At 41.9% G+C, this 21,517-nt stretch overlaps 1 protein-coding gene and 1 non-coding gene across 4 annotated transcripts in view; one reads left to right on the top strand and one right to left on the bottom strand.

The window, feature by feature from the left end:
- Positions 1-299: 299 nt before the first annotated feature.
- Positions 300-372, top strand: TRNAT-CGU (transfer RNA threonine (anticodon CGU)). Its single transcript has one exon. It is a non-coding gene; the product is annotated as a tRNA-Thr (tRNA).
- A 5,120-nt stretch (positions 373-5,492) lies between these two features.
- The window catches only part of RNF103 (ring finger protein 103), a 37,589-nt gene continuing 21,564 nt past the window's right edge, over positions 5,493-21,517 (bottom strand). For all 3 annotated transcript variants that reach the window (XM_056554232.1, XM_056554230.1, XM_056554233.1), the window contains exons 4-5: positions 11,894-12,009; positions 5,493-10,222 (exon numbers count right to left, since the gene is read on the bottom strand). In XM_056554232.1, the coding sequence (XP_056410207.1) occupies positions 8,695-10,222; positions 11,894-12,009 (1,644 nt within the window). In that variant the 3' untranslated portion in view covers positions 5,493-8,694. The remainder of the gene's footprint in view (positions 10,223-11,893; positions 12,010-21,517) is intronic.

Genomic DNA, 21,517 nt, shown 5'->3' with positions numbered 1-21,517 from the left:
TTTTATCAGATTAAATGTTTAATTAATCAGCTCTGGTCTTTGATCTCTAAATATATGAGCTCACATTTCCGAAGGCAGCTCTGGTAAAACATGTTTATCTAAGGGTTAATTTGGTGACTTGCTGGGACTTGTAGTGGATACCCAGAGGTCTGGCGGCTTTAACCCTTGCACCATCACACTCTTTCTAGCGTCTTAGCTGGACCGATAGGGTGTGATCGTGACATTTCTCTATTTCATTTTGCTTAGCACCAAAGAAAATATAATACGACAAAAAACATGGCAACTGTTAATGAACAACTGGCCTCATAGCTCAGTGGATAGAGCACTGGTCTCGTAAACCAGGGGTCGTGAGTTCAATCCTCACTGAGGCCTCATTTCTTAGTTTAGGCTAAAATGAATATCTAATATTCTAGAAAAAAATATTTGAGAACTTGCAATTCAGAGGAATGTTGTTTATTGTATATTTACAAAATATAAGTAATCTTAATACATTCTTCTATGTATCGTCTGGTTGACTGATGTGCATAGGAGATATGTTTTTAACTGTGTACAGACATCACATAGCAACGCTACTTCATAAACGGGAAGGGGGGGGGCATTTAGACGTGGATTTATACATCGATTGAGTACATTGAATAATTGATTTTAAATCCCTTATATTTTTTAACTATTCATATAAAAGTTAAATGATATTTTCACTTTAAAGAGAACCTGTCACCAAACTAAACTTTTAATATATTAATCCTTATGTAATTATAAGACACTTTGCTATGCTCTTGCTGTTAAAATTCTCAACCTTTATATGTTTTTGATGTGATTGAAACAACCGCCACTAGGTGGCTCTGTTCTGTTTCCTGCCGCATGTCAAACAGTATTTGGTCTCCAGCCTGGCAGGAGACCAAACTCAGGAAGTGCATGTGGGGCCTGGCCAACACAGCTCTCGCAGGCTTCAGTGACCTTGTGTCTGCTGGGGAACGCCCACTTTCTCATGCAGAGAACTCACACAATGTGAGCAAGGGGAAAGGTATGATACACAGCTTTAGGAGAATTTAGGGAATATAATCTCAGTTAGTCTAGAAAATATGATTTGATGACAGGTACTCTTTAAGGGTTGGGTAACAAATGCCATATTTTGCTGCATAAAATATGCAGCAAAATACAGTATGTATGACCCTACCCTATAGCAGTGTTTCCCAACCAGGGTGCCTTCCGCTGTTGCAATACTACAACTCTCAGCATGCCCGGACAGCCAAAGGAGTAGTAGTTTTGCAACAGCTGGGGGCACACTGGTTGCAAAATACCGGCTTAGACTAACAATTTTTTGAGCAATTATTTCACAGTGATTGCTCAAAAATGTGCAAAAATTCTTCATTCTCCATTAGTAATATTTAAAAAAACAAATGGGGTGTCAGAAAAAAAGATTCAATCTGGTACCTTAACCCCTTAAGGACTCAGCACATTTTAGTCTTAAAGGGGTACTCCGGTGAAAACCTTTTTTCTTTTAAATCAACTGGTGGCAGAAAGTTAAAGTTAAACATATTTGTAAATTACTTCTATTAAAAAACCTTAATTCTTCCTGTATTTATTAGCTGCTGAATACTACAGAGGAAATTCTTTTCTTTTTGGAATGCTCTCTAATGACATCACGAGCACAGTTCTCTCTGCTGACGTTATTATAATAATCATAACGCTTTGTTTGTTGTTGTCCTTAGTGGGATTTGAACCCAAGTCCCCAGGACTGCAAGGCAGCAGTGCTAACCACTGAGCCACCATGCTGCCCTTAAGATGCTTCTGCTATGCATGGTTGCTAAAATGGAGAGAGATGTCAGCCGAGAGCACTGTGCTCGTGATGTCATCAGTGTTCCAAAAAGAATGGAATTTCCTCTGTAGCATTCAGCAGCTAATAAGTACTAGAAGGATTAAGATTTTTTAATAGAAGTAATTTACAAATATGTTTAACTTTCTGCCACCAGTTGATTTAAAAGAAAAAAGGTTTTCACCCCTTTAAGGACTCGGAAAATTTTAGTTTTTGCACTTTCGTTTTTTCTTCCTCCCCTTCTAAAAATCATAACATTTCGATATTGCACCTACAGACCTACAGGGCTTGTTTTTTGCATCACCAATTATACTTTTTAATGACCACTTATTTTATAACATAATGGTCCACATTTACTATTGCAAACCCGACATGTTTTGTAGGCATTGCGCCAAAAATTCTGTCTGCGCCAGAATTTGCACGGGAATTGAAAAAAAAACCTGACTAACTCTCCATTTTACTAAGAAAAGTCGAAAAAGGGGTGTGGCTGTTGGGAAAAGGGGGCGTGTTCCCGACATTTTCCGAAAAACCCAACATATTTACTAAGGTTTCCACATAAAATGTGGTGGATTTGACCTGAGGAAAACCAGACAGATCAGAGCATGTGTAAAAAAAGCAAAATGTAGGGAAAGTGGAAAATGTAATAAATACTGTGGAAAAAAAATTGTAGGGAATTAAAACCCACAAAGAAAACTACACAACACTCTTAGTAAATAAGGGCCAATCTGCAGCGAAACAAAAAAAAAAAAAAAATTTTTGTGTGGTGAAATAAAAAATAAAAAAAACGCCATTTTGTAATTTTGGGAGCTTCCATTTCCATGCAGTGCATTTTTCGGTAAAATAACACCTTATGTTTGTTCTGTAGGTCCATATGGTTACAAGGATAACCAATTTATTTAGGTTTTATTTTATTTTACTACTTTAAAAAAATATTTAACTACATGCACCAAAATTTGTATGTTTAAAGGGGTACTCCGGTGAAAACTTTTTTTCTTTTAAATCAACTGGTGGCAGAAAGTTAAACATATTTGTAAATTACTTCTATTAAAAAATCTTAATCCTTCCAGTACTTATTAGCTGCTGAATGCTACACAGGAAATTCCTTTCTTTTTGGAATACTGATGACATCACGAGCACAGTGATCTCTGCTGACATCTCTGTCCATTTTAGCAACCATGCATAGCAGATGCATAGCAGATGTATGCTAAGGGCAGCATGGTGGCTCAGTGGTTAGCACTGCAACATTGCACTATAAATAAAGTGTTATAATTATTATAATAACATCAGCAGAGAGAACTGTGGTTGTGATGTCATCAGAGAGCATTCCAAAAAGAAAAGAATTTTCTCTGTAGTATTCAGCTGCTAATAAGTACAGGAAGGATTAAGATTTTTTAATAGAAGTAATTTACAAATATGTTTAACTTTCTGCCACAAGTTGATTTAAAAGAAAAAAGGTTTTCACCGGAGTACCCCTTTAAAATTGTCACTTTCTGGCCCCTATAACTTTTTTAATTTTTCTGCATACGGGGCTATATGAGGGCAAATTTTTTGCGCTGTGGTGTGTAGTTTTTATCGGTACCATTTTTGTTTCGATGGGAGTTTTTGATGTTTTTTTTTATAAATTTTTATATGGTATATGAAATGACGAAAAATGCACAAAATGCACATATTTTTTATGTGTACGCCATCAACTGTGTGGTTTAACCGTATACAGTATTTTAGTAGTTCGGACATTTACGCTCGCGGTGATAGCACGTTTATTTTTGATTACATAATTTTATTTAAAAAATGTGAAAGGGGGGTGATTCAAACTTTTATCAGGGGAGGCGCTTATTCATATTTATAAACTTTTTTTTTTTTTTTTTTTTTTACACATTTCACAATTATTATTATTTTTTTTTGCCCCCATAGGGGGGCTATAACATGCAATCTTGTGATTGCTTACACTGTTCAATGCTGAGCTTTGGCTCAGCATTAATCAGTGTTATGGGTGCTCTCCTGCTCCAGGCTGGAGGCAGCAAAGGACCGATCAGACGGCAAGGAGGCAGGTAAGGGCCCTCCGACCGTCCTCTCAGCTGATCTGGACATCGCGATGGTCCTGATCAGCTCCGCTGAGCTGCAGGGATCCTTTTACTTTAATTTTAGACGTCACAATCAACTTTGCCGATGCCCTGCATTAACTCTAGGTCCTGGCTGCTCATAGCAGTCGGGACCCACGGGTTTGAAGTGCGCTCAGCTTGTGAGTGTGCTTCAAACCCCAGTAAGGGGACCAGGGAGTACAGGTACGCCCTGCATCCTTAAGTACCAGGACGCATTACGTCCTGAACAGGATAAGGGAAGGGGCCAGCCTTAACGAAGCACCTTAGGCCACGTTGCTGGATCTGAGCTCTTCATATTGTGATGAGTAGCCAGTGGTTATTGCTGACGTTGCCCTTTTAGGCAGTGTTGGGAGTTGTAGTTTTGCAACAGCTGGAGGCACATTGGTTGTTAAACACTGGTCTAAGCTTAAATAATTGTCTGGATCAAGCAAGAAAGAGGATCCTTCAAGATCTTTTGTTCTGATTTGCATCACTTGTAGTCTAGAATTTGGAAGATTGAAAAGACAAGGTTTTAAGAATCCTTTCTATGTTTCAGAATGTTAGTTAAAGGACAACTGTAGTGCACGACTTTTATATATTCCTGTGCCCGGGCCTCAAAAATAAACAAAATAAACTTTAACATACCTTCCTATGTGCCCCCGTTGGTCCGGCAGTGCTAATCTCATTCAACTTCCTGGAGACGGGGACGCCGCAGAGCCTTCGGCGTATCACCGGCCGCAGCGATGTCCTGCCCCGGACGGTGATAGGCTGAGCCCACTGTCATGTAAGAAGCCGGCCAGAGCTCCTTACCTTAGTTGAATGAGGTTAGCACCGCTGGACGGTGAGGCCTGTGCCGGACCAACGGGGGCACGTAGGAAGGTGAGTTAAAGTTTATTTTTGAGGCACAGCAAAACAGAAAAGTCTTGCACTACAGTTGTCTTTTAAATTTAGCCTAGACTAAGAAATGAGGCCCCAGTGAGAATTGAACTCATGACCCCTGGTTTAAAAGCCCAGTGCTCTATCCACTGAGCAATAAGGCCAATGACCATTACCTTTATGGCCATTACCTTTATGGCCATTACCTTTATGGTAAGTTCACACTGGGTGGATATGCAGCATATTTGACGCTGCGAGAAATCTGCCGAGCAGCAGGGAATACGCTGTGTATACATTAGGAGCAGACACAGGGCTTTCCCCGCTACAGCCTTGCGTCTGCAATATTCGGAGGTTCCGAGGTTGGAGGCTTCTTATAGGCTGCGTGTCCGGCCAGTGTGACCCTAAAGAGTACCTGTAATATTCAACAAAAATATGTTACTCAGTACCTAATCCTGATCATGTACACATAATTTTTGTGTATAGCACCTATATTTCCCTCACAACTACTATCTTACTGTTGCTCACTTTGCTTTGCATATGGTTTCATACAAATGTACATAAACTATATGTATATATTATATATAACGGAACCTAGAAAGTCAACTCTGAGGGACTTCTTTATACGTGGAGCAGCTCGAGCTTGGCTAAACAGGGTTCTGCAGGTTGAAGTATAACAAAGAAGTACAAATTTATGTAATTTTATTTAGTGCATTGATCATGTCCAAAACCAAAGCCATTTAGAGGCTTATCAGTAACCAGCTGTATTTACGTATAGACATATCACTTTTCATCATGCAAGAATGCAATTTAAAGCAGCCATAACCCAATCAATAGCCTTTATAAACCTGACTTAATGGGCTTATCCAGGAATAAGACAACCTGTCCTCAGGTTTTGTGTGGTATTACAACTTGGATCCATTTACTTAAATGGATCAGTGGACGTCCGACTGGCGGAACCACCACCATTCACTAGTTTCCCTTGCTATTCCTTGTAAATAAAGCAGCAGCCTAGTATGCGCCCTGCCGCTCCATTTACCCTTTATGGGACTAACCGAGACAGCTAAGTGAACTACTCTGCTCACTTCAGCACTCGCGCAGCAATTGAATGGAGCGGCAATGGGTGAATCTGTCCGACAAGCTAAATAACAGGTCAGTTGCAAAACTTTTCATATATATATATATATATATATATATATACATACACACACACACACACACACTGCTCAAGGGAACACTTAAACAAGACAGTGTAACTCCAAGTCAATCACACAGCTTCATGGCTGAAGTTTTGGTGACTTTTGAATGCTGGCGATGCTTTCACTCTAGTGTTAACATGAGACGGAGTCTACAACCCACACAAGTTGCTCAGGTAGTGCAGCTCATCCAGGATGGCACATCAATGCGAGCTGTGGCAAGAAGGTTTGCTGCGTCTGTCAGCGTAGTGTCCAGAGCATGGAGGCGCTACCAGGAGACAGGCCAGTACATCAGGAGACGTGGAGGAGGCTTTAGGAGGGCAACAACCCAGCAGCAGGACTGCTACCTCTGCCTTTGTGCAGAGAAGCAGGAGGACCACTGCCAGAGCCCTGCAAAATGATCTCCAGTAGGCCGCAAATGTGCATGTGTCCACTCAAACGGTCAGAAACAGACTCCATGAGGGTGGTATGAGGGCCTGACATCCACAGGTGGGGGTTGTGCTTACAGCCCAACACCGTGCAGGACGTTTGGCATTTGCCAGAGAACACCAAGACTGGCAAATTTGCCACTGGCACCTTGTGCTCTTCACAGATGAATGCAGGTTCACACTGAGCACATGCCAGAGTCTGGAGACGCAGTGGAGAACATTCTGCTGCCTGCAACATCCTCCAGCATGACCAATTTGACGGTGGGTCAGTAATGGTGTGAGGTGGCATTTCTTTGGGGGGTCCGCACAGCCCTCCATGTGCTTGCCAGAGGTAGCCTGACTGCCATTAGATACCGAGATGAGATCCTCAGACCCCTTGTGAGACCATATGCTGGTGTGGTTGGCCCTAGATTCCTCCTAATGCGAGACAATACTAGATCTCATGAGGCTGGAGTGTGTCAGCAGTTCCTGCAAGAGGAAGGCATTGATGCTATGGACTGGCCCGCCCGTTCCCCAGACCTGAATCCAATTGAGCACATCTGGGACATCATGTCTCGCTCCATCCACCAACGCCACGTTGCACCACAGACTGTCCACCACCTCATCAGGAGCATGCCCAGGCGTTGTAGGGAGGTCATAGGTGGAGGACTCATTTTGATTTGTTTTAATGACATTACATAAAGTTGGATCAGCCTGTAGTGTGTCTTTCCACTTTGATGTTGAGTATGACTCCATATCCAGACCTCAATGGGTTGATAGATTTGATTTCCATTGATAATTTGTGTGTGATTTTGTTGTCAGAACATTCAACTATGTAAATACGAAAGTATTTCATACGATTAGTTCATTCAGTCAGATCTAGGCTGTATTATCTTAGTGTTCCCTTTATTTTTTTTGAGCAGAGTGTGTGTGTGTGTGTGTATATATATATATATATATATATATTTATTATTTGCCTATGTAATGTAAAATAGACTGCTATTATATAAAAATGTATGTAGATTGGTCATTTGCAGGTTGCCTGCCATCCTTACACCTTCTGCTATTGTTTCCCTAAAGCTGCCTGTGGCTTTGCAGAGAGGGGGGCGGCGTCTCATCACTGCACTTGTTCTGAGTCCTAAGTAAAACAAATCATCTGCGACACAGAATTCCTGAATGCTAACTCATACCAGAGTCTCTATGTATTCCTCTGAGATGCAGCTGTCTGGCTCCTTGTGAAAGATTTATCCCTCTTAACTCTTTAAAGCAGGAGGCCGGGATAACAGTGTCTAGCTGCATCCTACAGGACAGGCAAGAGTCTCTGAACAAAGCAGAAAGAGACAGTGTGAGTCGGGGGAGTTTTATAACTCTACAGCTAAACCTAGTATAGACTCACCTTATATATCCCTGCTCTCCTACAGAGAGGTGAGACAGTCTATCTTCAGCAACACACTATGCATAGGTGGTCATAGAGATGGGAGGGCAGGGGTCTGAGAGCTGCCAGGAGGGTATGGATACTGTATGGGTTGGGCATAATGTAATCCTGAAATTCACAGGACAGCCACACAGGAGAGACTAAATCCTGTCCACACATGATAGCACATCTACACAGAAAAAAAAAAAAATGGACAACCCCTCTAACCTAACAGAAACCAATGCAGGAATAGAAAAAAAAAATAGCATTTTTTTTTTTATGGATAAATAAAGCAACGCTGTGCTCCTTTCCTGCCATCATGATTCCTGTATTGTTATGTGTAAACATTGCATAGTCACTTACATTAGAACATGTCTGAAACCTCAAAAAAAAATATAAAAAATGAAATAATAAATGTAAGTGACGAGACCTACTTATATATTAAAAGGTTTTGCAGTAAGTTCTCCCTTTAAAGACTGGGACAGAAGACTCTATTTTAGTTTTATTAAAAAGAAAATAAATCATAACACTCAAGTGAAAGGTTGAGACTTCCATTACGGACGTTCAAAAACATATGGAACACTGAGCGAGGATGGTCAAAATGAAAGTGCTCAAAAGAAAAAAAAAATCAATATAATGTTCTTCTCTCTACAATTTGGCAGACAATAATTATTATTATTATTTTAAAAATACACTGAAATATGAATATAATTTGTGAAAGTCATAAAAATATGTTTTTTTTTTGTTTTTTTTGCTTACGTATGCATTTACACTTAACACGCAAGGCCAGAAAATTAAATCATGACAAACATAATGTGCATTAGTCCACTGTACTAAGACAGAAAACATGACATCAAACCACAGATACAAGCAGATACAGGCCGGGAAGCTTCCAGACTTAGAGCGGATGCTAAGACTGGGCAGGACTGGACAATGATGGCTGTTGAGTGAAATGTTTCTTTTTATAGGACGCCCATCGACAAACTGGGCAGCAATGTCTACCTCCTGCCAACCACATTACAATGCAATTTTGGTGGAATACGTGCCCACATGGGAGACCCATAAGCAGAGAGCCATTCTCAAAATTCTCCAGGCAAACCACACATTCTGTACAGTGCAACATATTTTCAGGCCATGTGGACCAGTCTGGTTCCAAGTTGTCCTTGGTGGAGGATCCTATTTTTCTTCCACCTTGTGCTTCTTCGCATAAGCAAGTCTGGTCAGAAGACTCTAATGTTGGCCTTCCTGTGCAACTTGAAGGAGGATTCCTCGTACATCTGCACTGTTCACTTCCAGAGCTTTCAGACTCACTGTCACTTTCTTGTGAACTTTCCGAGAAGTCTTCTCCTACGCGATGACTAGGACAACGAAAGTGCCAGGTTGGTAGATTTTTTATGTAATCTGTGGGTATCAGAGGATGAAGCCATAAATCCGGAAAAGCTAAACGCTCGAGGAAAAGTTCTGGATCTTCATCCCAATCTGAGTTGTTGGGAAAGTGATGAAAAGAAGCAATGGGGTGGAATAAGTAACTGGTGTACCAGTCCCAGAGACTGGACAACCACTCTAGATTATTGGCATTGGCTTCATCGGCGTTGTTGTTGCTTCGTCTTTTCTTTTCAAAGTAATCAATGAGCAACCCATGGCCGAGATAAGTACTAAGAAAAAGTGCGGGATGAGAAGAATAAAACATCCAGTCGGCTCTTACCCACGAAGCCAAGGTGGTGGTGTTGGAGTACCGAAGTAGTTTCAGGCTGTACTCATAAAAGCTATCAAGGTAAGGGAGCTGGAGAAACCCCAAAACTGGTAACCAGGAAATGATGAGCAAGGAATTGTAGGTCCCTAAAGTGCTGATCAGAACCACAAATCTTTTTATGGTGGCTCCTTGAGTGATAAATAAGTCCATCCAAGCCATGAGGTTCACCAGGACCAAACTGAGCACAAACAAGTCATTGACTTCTGGTTGTAACGTGCGCAGGAAGGAATCCATGGCCCTTAGGGAGACATATTCTCCCGTATTATTTCCATATTTGTATATTCCCTCGGGAGTTTTCAGAACGTAAGATGGAGTCCTCGATATGCCGATTTCAGCAGTGTAACTAGTATTATCCCAGTTTTCCACATTGACGAATATGAATTCCACTCTCCCAGTAAACTTCACACTCAACGCAGAGAAGAACGCCGGAGGCTGATCGAGGTTTGCGAACAGATATAGCTTCACCTTGTATTGGTCGCTCCTGTCCCACTCCTCCTTTAGATGTTCAGAATTGTAGATGGTCTTGATGCGTGAAGCAGCGTGTGCAGTAATCCACTTGAAGATGTGCTCGGTCTCTATTTTACGCCCGCCGTACTCTTTAAGCATCACTTTCCCCTTTGAGGTGTTCGTTTGGGGCACGGATATAATAAGGGTCGATCTCACCCATCCTCTCTTCCTGCAATATCTGGAGATTGTGAAAACAAAAGCACAGTTTAAGTTCTAGGCCTAGAATATGTGGATCAATGCAAAATCGGGGATATGGCACGTCAACAAAGCAAACTTTCACAAATGGAAAGTAGATGTAAAGATTGCTGCTGCTATTTTTCAATGACTTTACGCCAAAGTTTGATTTGCACTCAGTCTTATTCTGCTTTTTAGGATTTAATCGCAGTACCCTTACATCAAGATGTCCCTAGTTGTATTTATATTGTATTTAAAAGGGGTACTCCACTGCTCAGCGTTTGGAAAAAACTGTTCCGAATGTCGGAGTCGGGAGCTCGTGACATCATAGCCCCGCCCGTCATGATGTCACGCCTCACCCCTTCAATGCAAGTCTATGGGAGGGGGCGTGACGGCTGTCACGCCCCCTCCCATAGACTTGCATTGAAGGGGTGAAGCGTGACATCATGAGGGGGTGGGCTATGACTTCACGAGCTCCCAGGGCCGGCTCTAGCGTTTGGTCTGAGCAGTGGAGTACCCCTTTAACTGTAATTTAAAGAGCATCTGTCCCATAAACTGACCCCTGTAAAGTAGCCCCATAAGCACAAAGTCCTAAAGTACCTTTATTTTACACTGTGGTGGCCAAAAAGAAGCAAAAAAAATAATAAAAATAAATACAAATTGAAAGTTCATTACCAGTGTCCTGGAGGAGGGGCCAGCAGGTCCTGAGCTGCACTGCTCCGATATGACTCTCTCCCAGAAGTCCCCAGCCTTTGATTGACACACACAGCTACCAGGCAGGCAGCTGCCCTGTGAGTGTAGCCTACGTGTGCGCCCGTACTCTTGACCCCTGTTGGCCAGGTTTTCACAGCATGCGTAAATCAGTCACTAAAATTAGCTCTCTACCTCTAGTGACTGACCAGCAGGCCAGCAGACGGGTCACAGAGTCACTACGCGTGCGCCAGAAACCACAGTACTAGCGCACACACAGACTACACGCACAGGGCTGCTGCCAACCGGGTACGTACTATGTGTCAATCAAAGGCTGGTGACATCAGGGAGAGAGAGGTGTGTCGGATTGGCGCAGTTCTGAACCTGCTGCCCCACCTCCAGGACACTGGTAATGGACTTACAAAATCCTTTTTTTTGGCCACCACAATATACAGTAAAATAAAGCTATGTTAGGACATAGCACAGCGAGTATGTGTATGCAGGGCTACATTACAGGTGTCCTGGTTTTAAAATTAAAATATAATTTTTTTTTATATAAACATTTTTAAATGTGACTACTCATTTAAAGGAAACACAAGGTGATTCAAAAATCTATTAGAGCAGTGTTTTCTAATCTGGTTGCCTCCAGCTGTTGCAAGTCAACAACTCCCAGCCAAAGGCTGTCCAGGCTGGCTGGGAGTGGTAATTTTGCAAGAGCTGGAGGCACCTGGGTGAGGAAACACTGGGTTAAGCCATGCATTTCTGATTGGCTTTTTGTCAAAGCGGCAGCAATTTGTATGTTGTGTACTAGAGCCAGTAAAACAGTACAACCACTACACAATGTACGGACCTATTCACTGTATATCCAGGCGCCACAACCATGGCAAACAGCTGACCTGTCAGGGTGATCTCAGGATAGGCTATGAATGGAACGGTTCTGGAAGACCCTTGTAAGATGCCAAATACTACAATAAAGCACACTCACCTGGGATCACTAGAGCAGTTGAATGTTCCTGTACGGATGCCAAATTTGGTCACTTTTTTCACCATCTTCTCCCAATGGACTTTACTTACGAGAGGGCTCCGGCCATCTGCAACCACCTGCAGCCAATGAGAGAGAAGGATTTATGATAAGAGGAAAAATGAGAAAGAACTACAAAGCAACGTAACTGCATAGACACTGACTACATTTCCTGCATGCAGCTGTACATATATGTCTATGTCCTATTTGACAGCTTATTTATTTATTTATTTTAAATCAACTAATGCCAGAAAGTTATACAGATTTGTAAATTACTTCTATTAAAAAATCTTAATCCTTCCAGTACTTATTAGCGGCTTTATACTACAGAGGAAATGCTTTTCTTTTTGGATTTCTTTTCTGTCTGACCACAGTGCTCTCTGCTGACACCGCTGTCCATTTTAGGAAGTGTCCAGAGTAGGAGAAAATCCCCAAAGCAAACATGAAAGTTCCTAAAATGGACAGAGGTGTCAGCAGAGAGCACTTTGGTCGTGACAGAAAAGAAACCCAAAAAGAAAAGAATTTCCTCTGTAGTATACAACCGCTAATAAGTACTGGAAGGATTAAGATTTTTTTTTTTTAATAGAAGTAATTTACAAATCTGTTTAACTTTCTGGCACCAGTTGATTTAAAAAAAAAAAAAAAAATTAAGTTTTTCCACCAGAGTACCCCTTTGAAGGGTACCTGTTACAAGAATGCTCCAGGCTTACCCTTTAACTGGTGCTGATCATGTCCAAGTGTTTAAATCCTGGTTATCATGCTTTTATGGCTCCTAATTTCCTTTTTTATGGTGAGAAGACTGCATGCAGTTCACTGAGGAGGAGGAGGAGGGGTCATTCCCTGGCATCTCATGAGAAACGTCCTCTCTCATTTCTCAGAGCTGACAACTGGCTGCTCTGTGCACTGAGGCTCTACGACACGTCCCAACTTCACACAACAGACTGATTGACAAGCGGGAAGCCTAAACTGAGCCCTGCTTGTCTCACCCACACTTCCTATATTCTGCAAAATACAGCCAAGACACACAGGCAATAGCTGCAGGGACAAGACAGTGCTCTGGACGGTGGAAGGGCCCCTAGTGGTAAGAAGTATAAAGCATTTTTCCACCCCAATAATTTACACTTTTTTTTTTTTTTAAATCAATCAATGTATATTACAAACATGCATATAATGTTATTATCTACATTATATAAATGTTTTTGCAGAGGACAGTGCCCATTTAAGGACATGGACTATTTTGCATGGCTCAGCAATAATACTTTCCAACTTCCTACAGCACCCCTCCCATCTGCTAATAAAGGGGGGGGGGGGCTTTTATAGCATCAAGAAGGCACAAAACAGTCTACAATATGTCCAATATATATATAAAACTCATTGGGGGACATTTATCAAGGGATTTAGAGCTCTTTTTTTGATTACAAAAAGTCGCATTAGCACTTAAGCAATTTTTTGTGCGACTTTTGGCTGTAAGCAAAAAGCTACAAAAGAGCGTACGAAAGTAAATTAAATTTTTTACTTTGCAGTGGTCAGGGATTTATTGAGTCGCACAAAAAGTCGCAAGCTCTCAAAAACTGCGTAAATGGAAGCCAGCCCAGAGTTGGCTTACAAAACGGCTTTTGAGAGAAAATGTTATATTTCCCGCTGGCAGCCGTGATCACAGCTCCAGCGGGAAATATATCGCAACTGTACAATGGAACCTGGGCTGGCATCACTCCGCAGCCGCCCAGCTCTGTCTGATTCTAACCCTGCTACCTTAACATAATGACATCCCCCCCCCTTGTCTCCCACCCGCCTGCTACCTGTTGCAAGACTACAACTCCCAGCATGTCCATACAGTGAGGGTATGCTGGGAGTTGTAGTATTGTAGCTGGCGGACAATATAGATATAATTTGTGTATATATATATATATATAAAAAATATAATGTGCGGCGTGGGCGGGTGGAAGACAAGGGGGTGTGGGGGATATGTAAAGCAGTGTCCCCATCATTATATCAGGGTAGCGGGGATGCAGAGTGAGGCAAGCCCGGGCTCCTTTTAACATACCTCGGCGCCGCAGAGTTTCTATTTCCCCTAATGTCATTTCATATTTCCCGCTGGGTCCCGTGCTTGGCCAGGACCGAGCATCCAATTACGGGACCCTGCGGGAAATTTGATATTACATTAGGGACTAAAAGCTCCGCAAGATGTTAAAAGGAGCCCGAGCTGGCATCAGTCTGCAGCCGCCCGGGCTCCTCATATATCCTGCGGCGCCGTGGTAAGGAGCCCGCAGGCTAGCCTCACTTCAGCCGCCCGGGCTCCATCAACTATTATCTCCGCAGCGCTTGGTAAGGAGCCCGGGCTGACATAACTCTGCAGCCGCCCGGGACAAGTCCCACAGCAGGGCAGGGAGATGTGTAGGTGCCGTCCCTGCCATCCCCCTGCAGTACACGCCGAGAGATGGCAGGGACGGCTTCTGCACATCTCCCTGCCTGGCTGCGGGAGTCCCGGGCGGCTGCAGAGTTATGTCAGCCCGGGCTCCTTACCACAGTGCGGCGGAGTTTAGTGTAATTTCAAATTTCCCGCTGGGTCATGTGACCTGGTGGGAAATATGAAATTACAGTGATTCTCTGATTACTGCAGCCAGGGAACGGATCGCATTACCACCCACTTCCCTGGCTGGCACGACTACAACCCCCAGCATGTCCTTATAGTAAGGGCATGCTGGGAGAGTTGTAGGGGGGGTGGGGGAGGGTGACAAGCTTGTCACCTGCCCCCTGCCGCACAACTACAACTCCCAGCATGCCCTTACTGTAAGGATATACTGGGAGTTGTAGTCATGTGGTGCGGGAGATTGTCACCCCCTTATAACTCCCAGCATGCCCTTACAGTAAGGACATGCTGGTAGTTGTAATTGTGTGGCAGGGGGCAGGTGTCAGGCTTTTAACCCGCCCCCCTACAACTCCCAGCATGCCCTTACAGTAGGGATGGGAGTTGTAGTCATGTGGTGCGGGAGATTGTTACCCCCCACTACAACTCCCAGCATAGCCTTACTATAAGGGCATGTTAGGAGTTGTAGTCATGCGCCTTCGGGTGAAAATAAATGTATTAACCTATTTTTCTTTTTTCTCATTTCAGATCCGTGTATCCTGTGGACTACTTCGGATTCGGTGGACTGCTTGGATGATCAGCTTTTCTTTTTTTAAATCTGTTTAATGTTAATAAAATAGTTAACGAGGGCTTGTGGGTGTGAGTGTTTTTTTAGGAAAAATTTTTTTTGAATCTTTTTTTCTTTACTTGACAGGCTTAGTAGTGGAAGCTGTCTTATAGACGGAATCAATTACTAAGCTGAGGCTTAGCGTTAGCCCCCAAAACAGCTAGCGCAACCCCCAATTATTACCCCGGTACCCACCGCCACAGGGGTGCCGTTACCAACAGTCCGGGAACATCAAATATGGTGCTCCTGGGCCTAGGCGCTAACAGGCTGGCCTTATTTAGGCTGGGGAGGGCCAGTAACAAAGGTCCACACCCACCCTGGTAAAGTCAGGCTGTTGCTGCTTGGTTGGTATTTGGCTGAAAATAAAAATAGGGAGAACCCTATGCGTTTTGTTTTTTTAAAATAATTATTTATGCAAAAAAAAAAAAAAAAATTAAGATTCCCCCTATTTTTAGCCAAATATCAACCAAGCAACAAAAGCCTGATGTTACCAGGGTGGGCGAGGACCATTGCTACTGGCCCTCCCCAGCCTAAATAACGCCAGCCTGTTACCGCCTAGGCCCAGGAGCGCCATATTTGACGCTCTGGGCCTGTTAGTACCGGGGTAATAATTGGGGGTTAGCGCTAGCTGTTTTGGGGGGCTAATGCTAAGCCTCAGCTTAGTAATGGACTGTCTATAATACAGCTTCCACTACTAAGCCTGTCAAGTAAAAAAAACACAACACGTTTAAAAAAAAAAATTTATTCCCAAAAAAAAAAAAAAATAAAACACTCCCACAAAAGTCCTCATTAACCATTTTATTAACATTAAACCAAAAAAATGCTGATCACTGTACTCCCCTGAATCTAAAGTAATCCACAAGATACACGGATCTGAAATGAGAAGAAAAAAAAAAGGAGTTAGTACATTTAGGGGGAAAAAAAACAAGTGGTTAAAAAAAAAAAAAAATACATACATACATATATCTATATATCACACATTTTTTTCAAAGCTGCAAATTGGTGTTCTGAAGTAATTTATTGTTTTTTGCTTATGTAAGCCAAATTTATCAACCCACCATGATAGTATAATAAATGTGTCAGACATAAGCAAAACCAAAAGCAAGAAAAAAAATGCCGACAGAACTCGCTTACCAAAGCAACGATGATACATGTCCCCCTATGTGTGTGTGTATGTGTGTGTGTATGTTCCAGGATCACATCCAAACGGCTGAAGATATTAATATGAAACTTGGCCACATGTTACTTATATGTCAACAACAAACATAGGATAGGTGATTTATTTGCCAGGGTCGGGGTTTTTGTTTAAAGTCCCATACAAGTCTATGGGAAATGTATGTTCCTGCATAACTTCCAAATGGCTGGAGATATTTCGATAATACTTGGTCACATGTTACTTATATGTCCACTTAAAATATAGGATAGTTCATTTAACCCTTAATTACATTTGTGAGGGTCAGGGTATTTGTTTAAAGTCCCATGCAAATCTATGGGAAATGTATGTTCTCACATAACTTCCGTACGGCTTGAGATATTTCAATAATACCTGGTACATATATTACTTATATGTCAAATAAAAAGATATGATAGTTAAATTAACCCTTACATAGACCCTTACATAAAAGATGGGTTTTTGTTTCAAGTCCCATGCGAGTATATGGGACTTCCTGTACCTTACTCCACAAGCTCTGCACCTCCTGGTGAATGTGTCAATCCGGCTTGCAAGCCTCACCCCATCTCACAGAGAGAGGAGGTCGGGATAGGAGGTCGGGCTATGAGGACGGGATATGAAGTCAAAAGCTTCCTTCTTTGTTGATTTTCCCCCACAACAAGGATGAGGAAAGAAAAATCGGGCAACAGCGGGTACTCAGCTAGTATATATTATATTTATATATCTCAATGGCCCTTATTTACTAAGAGTGTTGGGTAGTTTTCTTTGTGGGTTTTAATTCCCTAGAATTTTTTTTTCCCACAGTATTTACTTAGGTTTCCCTAAATTATTATTTTTTTTATTATATTTTTTTTTTTTTTTTTTTTTAAACATGCTCTTATCTGTAGAGTTTTCCTCAGTTGAAATGCACCACATTTTCTGTAGAAACCTTTGTAAATATGTTGTTTTTTGTGAAAATGTCGGGAACACGCCCTTTTTCTGTGATCACGCAACCTTTTCTCGACGGCCACGCCCCTTTTCGGGTTTTCTTAGCAAAATGTAGAGTTGGTCTGTTTTTTTTCAATTCTGGCACAAATTCTGGCGCAGTTTCTGGCACAAATTCTGACGCAGACAGAATTTCTGGCGCAAACAGAATGTGGCGCACAACCTGACAAAACAGGTCGGGTTTGCAATAGTAAAGGAGGGCCAATGTGTGTGTGTGTTTGTTTATGTTCCAGCATCACTTCCAAACAGCTAAAGATATTAACATGAAACTTGGCACACGTTACTTATATGTCAACAACAAACATAGAAAAAAAAAGGAGAGACCGATACCGGCGCCTGGTGTATTACCCTTGGAGACCGGAGCAAAAGTAGTCCTGAGTTAGACAGGAACCATATAGATGGCTGCTCACCTTAAAATAGATAATACGAGCATATCACCCCAGTGATACTGGGGTACTGAAAAGGTGGAGTCGCTGCCGAGCCTTCTGGGTAACAGGAGTAGCAGTAGCACTGTCCTGGATGAGTTGTGGAGAAGATTGAAAAATACCCTTAGTAGATGGCGCTGCGGCTCTTTCAGACAAACGGAGTTGGACCAAAGCGCATAGTAGCGGCGCTATCAGCCGCTGTGATGTGTATATAAGAAGAGGCAAAAGGATAGAGGGGTGGCTGGCTGGTATAGAGGGGGAGGTGGGGGTGGACACTGTGTCATCCATTCATTTTGCCTATTCTTATATACACATCACAGCGGCTGACAGCGCCGCTACTATGCGCTTTCTCCATCATGTTGCCTCCTCTGACAGCGCCGCTGCGATGCGCTCACACAGATCGCATTGTTTACATTGCGCGATCTGTGTGAACTCCTATTTGCCATGTGCGGCCACGTGATTGCTGCGCATGGCAACGTGTCCATGACAACCACAGCCATGGCGCTCCAGGAAGCTGCCGCCTGCTAGTAGAAGCTGACAGGTTTGCACTTCCGCTCCTGCGCTCCAAACAGAGAGATATGGAGCAGTATACACATCATAACTATTGTGATTAAGCACCTTGTAAATCCACTATGTACCCACATTATATGTATATGTGATACTATGTGTTTTTTCTTTCCCCTGCAAGTTTTTGAAAATTGATGATGTCATAAGCTCCGCCCTTACCTGTAATTTGGAGGTTTTTTAATGTATTTAAGTGCTAGCATGATCACTGTATAGCATCCTGATCTGATGCGTCATCGCATGTTTATTCATTTTATTTACCAAATAAAATTTGGTCCCGCTGTGGACCTTAAAAAGGGGTATTCCAGGCAAAACATTATATTATATTAGATAGATATATATCTTACATAGATTTGTAAATTACTTCTATTAAAAAATCTTAATCCTTCCAATAGTTATTAGCTTCTGAAGTTGAGTTGTTGTTTTCTGTCTAACTGCTCTCTGATGACTCACGTCCCGGGAGCTGTGCAGTTCCTATGGGGATATTCATCATGCACAGCTCCCGGGACGTGACATCATCATTGAGCAGTTAGACAGAAAACTTCAGAAGCTAATAACTATTGGAAGGATTAAGATTTTTTAATAGAAGTAATTTACAAATCTATGTAAGATATATATATATATATATATATATATATATATATATATATATATATATATATATATATATATATATCTTACATAGATTTGTAAATTACTTCTATTAAAAAATCTTAATCCTTCCAATAGTTATTAGCTTCTGAAGTTTTCTGTCTAACTGCTCAATGATGATGTCACGTCCCGGGAGCTGTGCATGATGAATATCCCCATAGGAACTGCACAGCTCCCGGGACGTGAGTCATCAGAGAGCAGTTAGACAGAAAACAACAACTCAACTTCAGAAGCTAATAACTATTGGAAGGATTAAGATTTTTTAATAGAAGTAATTTACAAATCTGTTTAACTTTCCGGAGCCAGTTGATATATAAAAAAAAAAAAAAGTTTTGGCCTGGAATACCCCTTTAAACCAAGCTTTGGTCCAACTCCGTTTGTCTGAAAGAGCTGCTGCGCCATCTACTAAGGGTATTCTTCAATCTTCTCCGCAACAACAAACATAGGATAGGTGATTTAACCCTTACTCAGCCCCATTTGCCAGGGTCGGGGTTTTTGTTTAAAGTCCCATACAAGTCTATGGGAAATATATGTTACTGCATAACTTCCAAACGGCTGGAGATATTTCGATAATACTTGGTCACATGTTACTTATATGTCCACTTAAAATATAGGATAGTTAATTTAACCCTTAACTACCCCCATTTGTGAGGGTCAGGGTTTCTGTTTAAAGTCCTATGCAAATCTATGGGAAATGTATGTTGGAGATATTTCAATAATACCTGGTACACATATTACTTATATGTCAAATAAAAAGATATGATAGTTAAATTAACCCTTACCTACACCTTTACATAAAAGATGGGTTTTTGTTTCAAGTCCCATGCGAGTATATGGGACTTCGAGTACCTTACTCCACAAGCTCCGCTCTGCATCTCTTGGTGAATGTGTCAATCCGGCTTGCAAGCCACACCCCATCTCACAAAGACACACTCACTGTTTAAGCCCCACCCCTTTAATTATCTACCCTTTGTGTGCATCGGTCTGGCTCGCAAATCACGCCCAATCCCACAAAGCCACGTCCCCTTCTATTTTGAGATTACAATATCTTCATCACAAATCAGTCCCACCTGAGGACAGGATATGAGGATGGGACATAAGGACAGCATATGAGGTCGGGATATGAGGTCGGGATATGAGGATGGGACATAATGACGGGACATAAGGACAAAATATGAGGACAGCATACGGAGACGGGATAGGAGGACCGGATATGAAGTCAAAAGCTTCCTCCTTTGTTGATTTTCCTCCCCAACAAGGATTAGGAAGGAAAAACTGGGCAACACCGGGTACTCAGCTAGTTTGCTATATACATTGAACGCACAGAACCTTTTACCTACAAACAAAGCTTAGAAGCAAACATGACTCACGTCTAACATAAAAGGCAATGCAGACAAACAGGTTCATGGATCACCGTTTGGATATCTGTCATCCTGCCAAAACACTACCGATGCTGCATCAACTCCAATCCGGTCCTTGTTTGTTTCATACTAAGCAGGGGGTTGTCCCATCATACAGATCAGTGTTTCCCAACCAGTGTGCCTCCAGCTGTTGCAAAAACAACAACTCCCAGCATGCCTGGACAGCCGTAGAATATAGATATTCCAGAAAGAAATCCCCTGATCTGCAACCAGATATTTTAGCCAGAACAAAAAGCTGTTGCAAAGAGTGTCTCCCACCCTGGAGGACTCCGTGTGACCGTGCATTATATTCTGAGGTCTTCTTTTATAATAATTTCTAGCACCATATATGTACTCTACAGGAATTATTAGGCTAGGATAACATCGATGGGTCTTTCATTTTACTAGAACATAAATAATAATAAATAAAATGACATACAGTTTTATTTTTTCCAGTTATTTGAATGGATTCTGAAATCGAGGCCCCGGACAGATCCTCCATTGCAGATATGCCTTATATATATATATTTTCTTTCCACATTGCAACATGGAAAAGCAGTGATCTGAACTAGTTGGGAATAGTCAGTCATACGCATTTAACGTCATGCCACCATTTACAAAATTCTAGGAGCCCATTTGGTTGCCATCCAGAGACATGATTCTCTCTTTGTCATGTTAGTGTCACTGTCTGTGCTCTAGACATAACTTGTTTTCTTCCAGAAACAGCGCCAAACATTTGTCGTGAGGTGGTGTGTGGTACTGCAGCTCAGTTTCATTGAAGTGAATGAAAGTTGTTATACCACAAATAACCTGAGGATAGGGGAGATTTCTTGACACCTTTTCTGTATAAGGGAGCGTTCACACTGAGGAATAGGAGAGGAATCCTTGCGGAAAATTATGCTGCGGAATTTACCGTTTTTTTCCCCGCTTCAAATTTGTGCAAATTTTCTGCAGATTTTCTGTGCAGAATATAGGAGGAAACTTTTTTTTTTTTTTTTTTTTTTTTTGTGGGACTACAACTACCAATTGAAAATTCTATTTTTATTTATTTTTTTTTTCCTGCGGAATTTCCACGCGAATTCCCTGCAAATTCCATGCGAATTCCGTGCGGAAACAATTTCAAGCAGAAATAGACTTCAATGGACTTCTGTTCGCGTATTCCGCAAGAAGAATGAACATGTTCTTTCTTTTAGCGGAAT

The sequence above is a fragment of the Hyla sarda genome, chromosome 1 (genome assembly GCF_029499605.1).
Source record: "Hyla sarda isolate aHylSar1 chromosome 1, aHylSar1.hap1, whole genome shotgun sequence".
Lineage (NCBI taxonomy): Eukaryota > Metazoa > Chordata > Amphibia > Anura > Hylidae > Hyla > Hyla sarda.
This window is presented reverse-complemented; position numbering and strand designations above follow the sequence as displayed.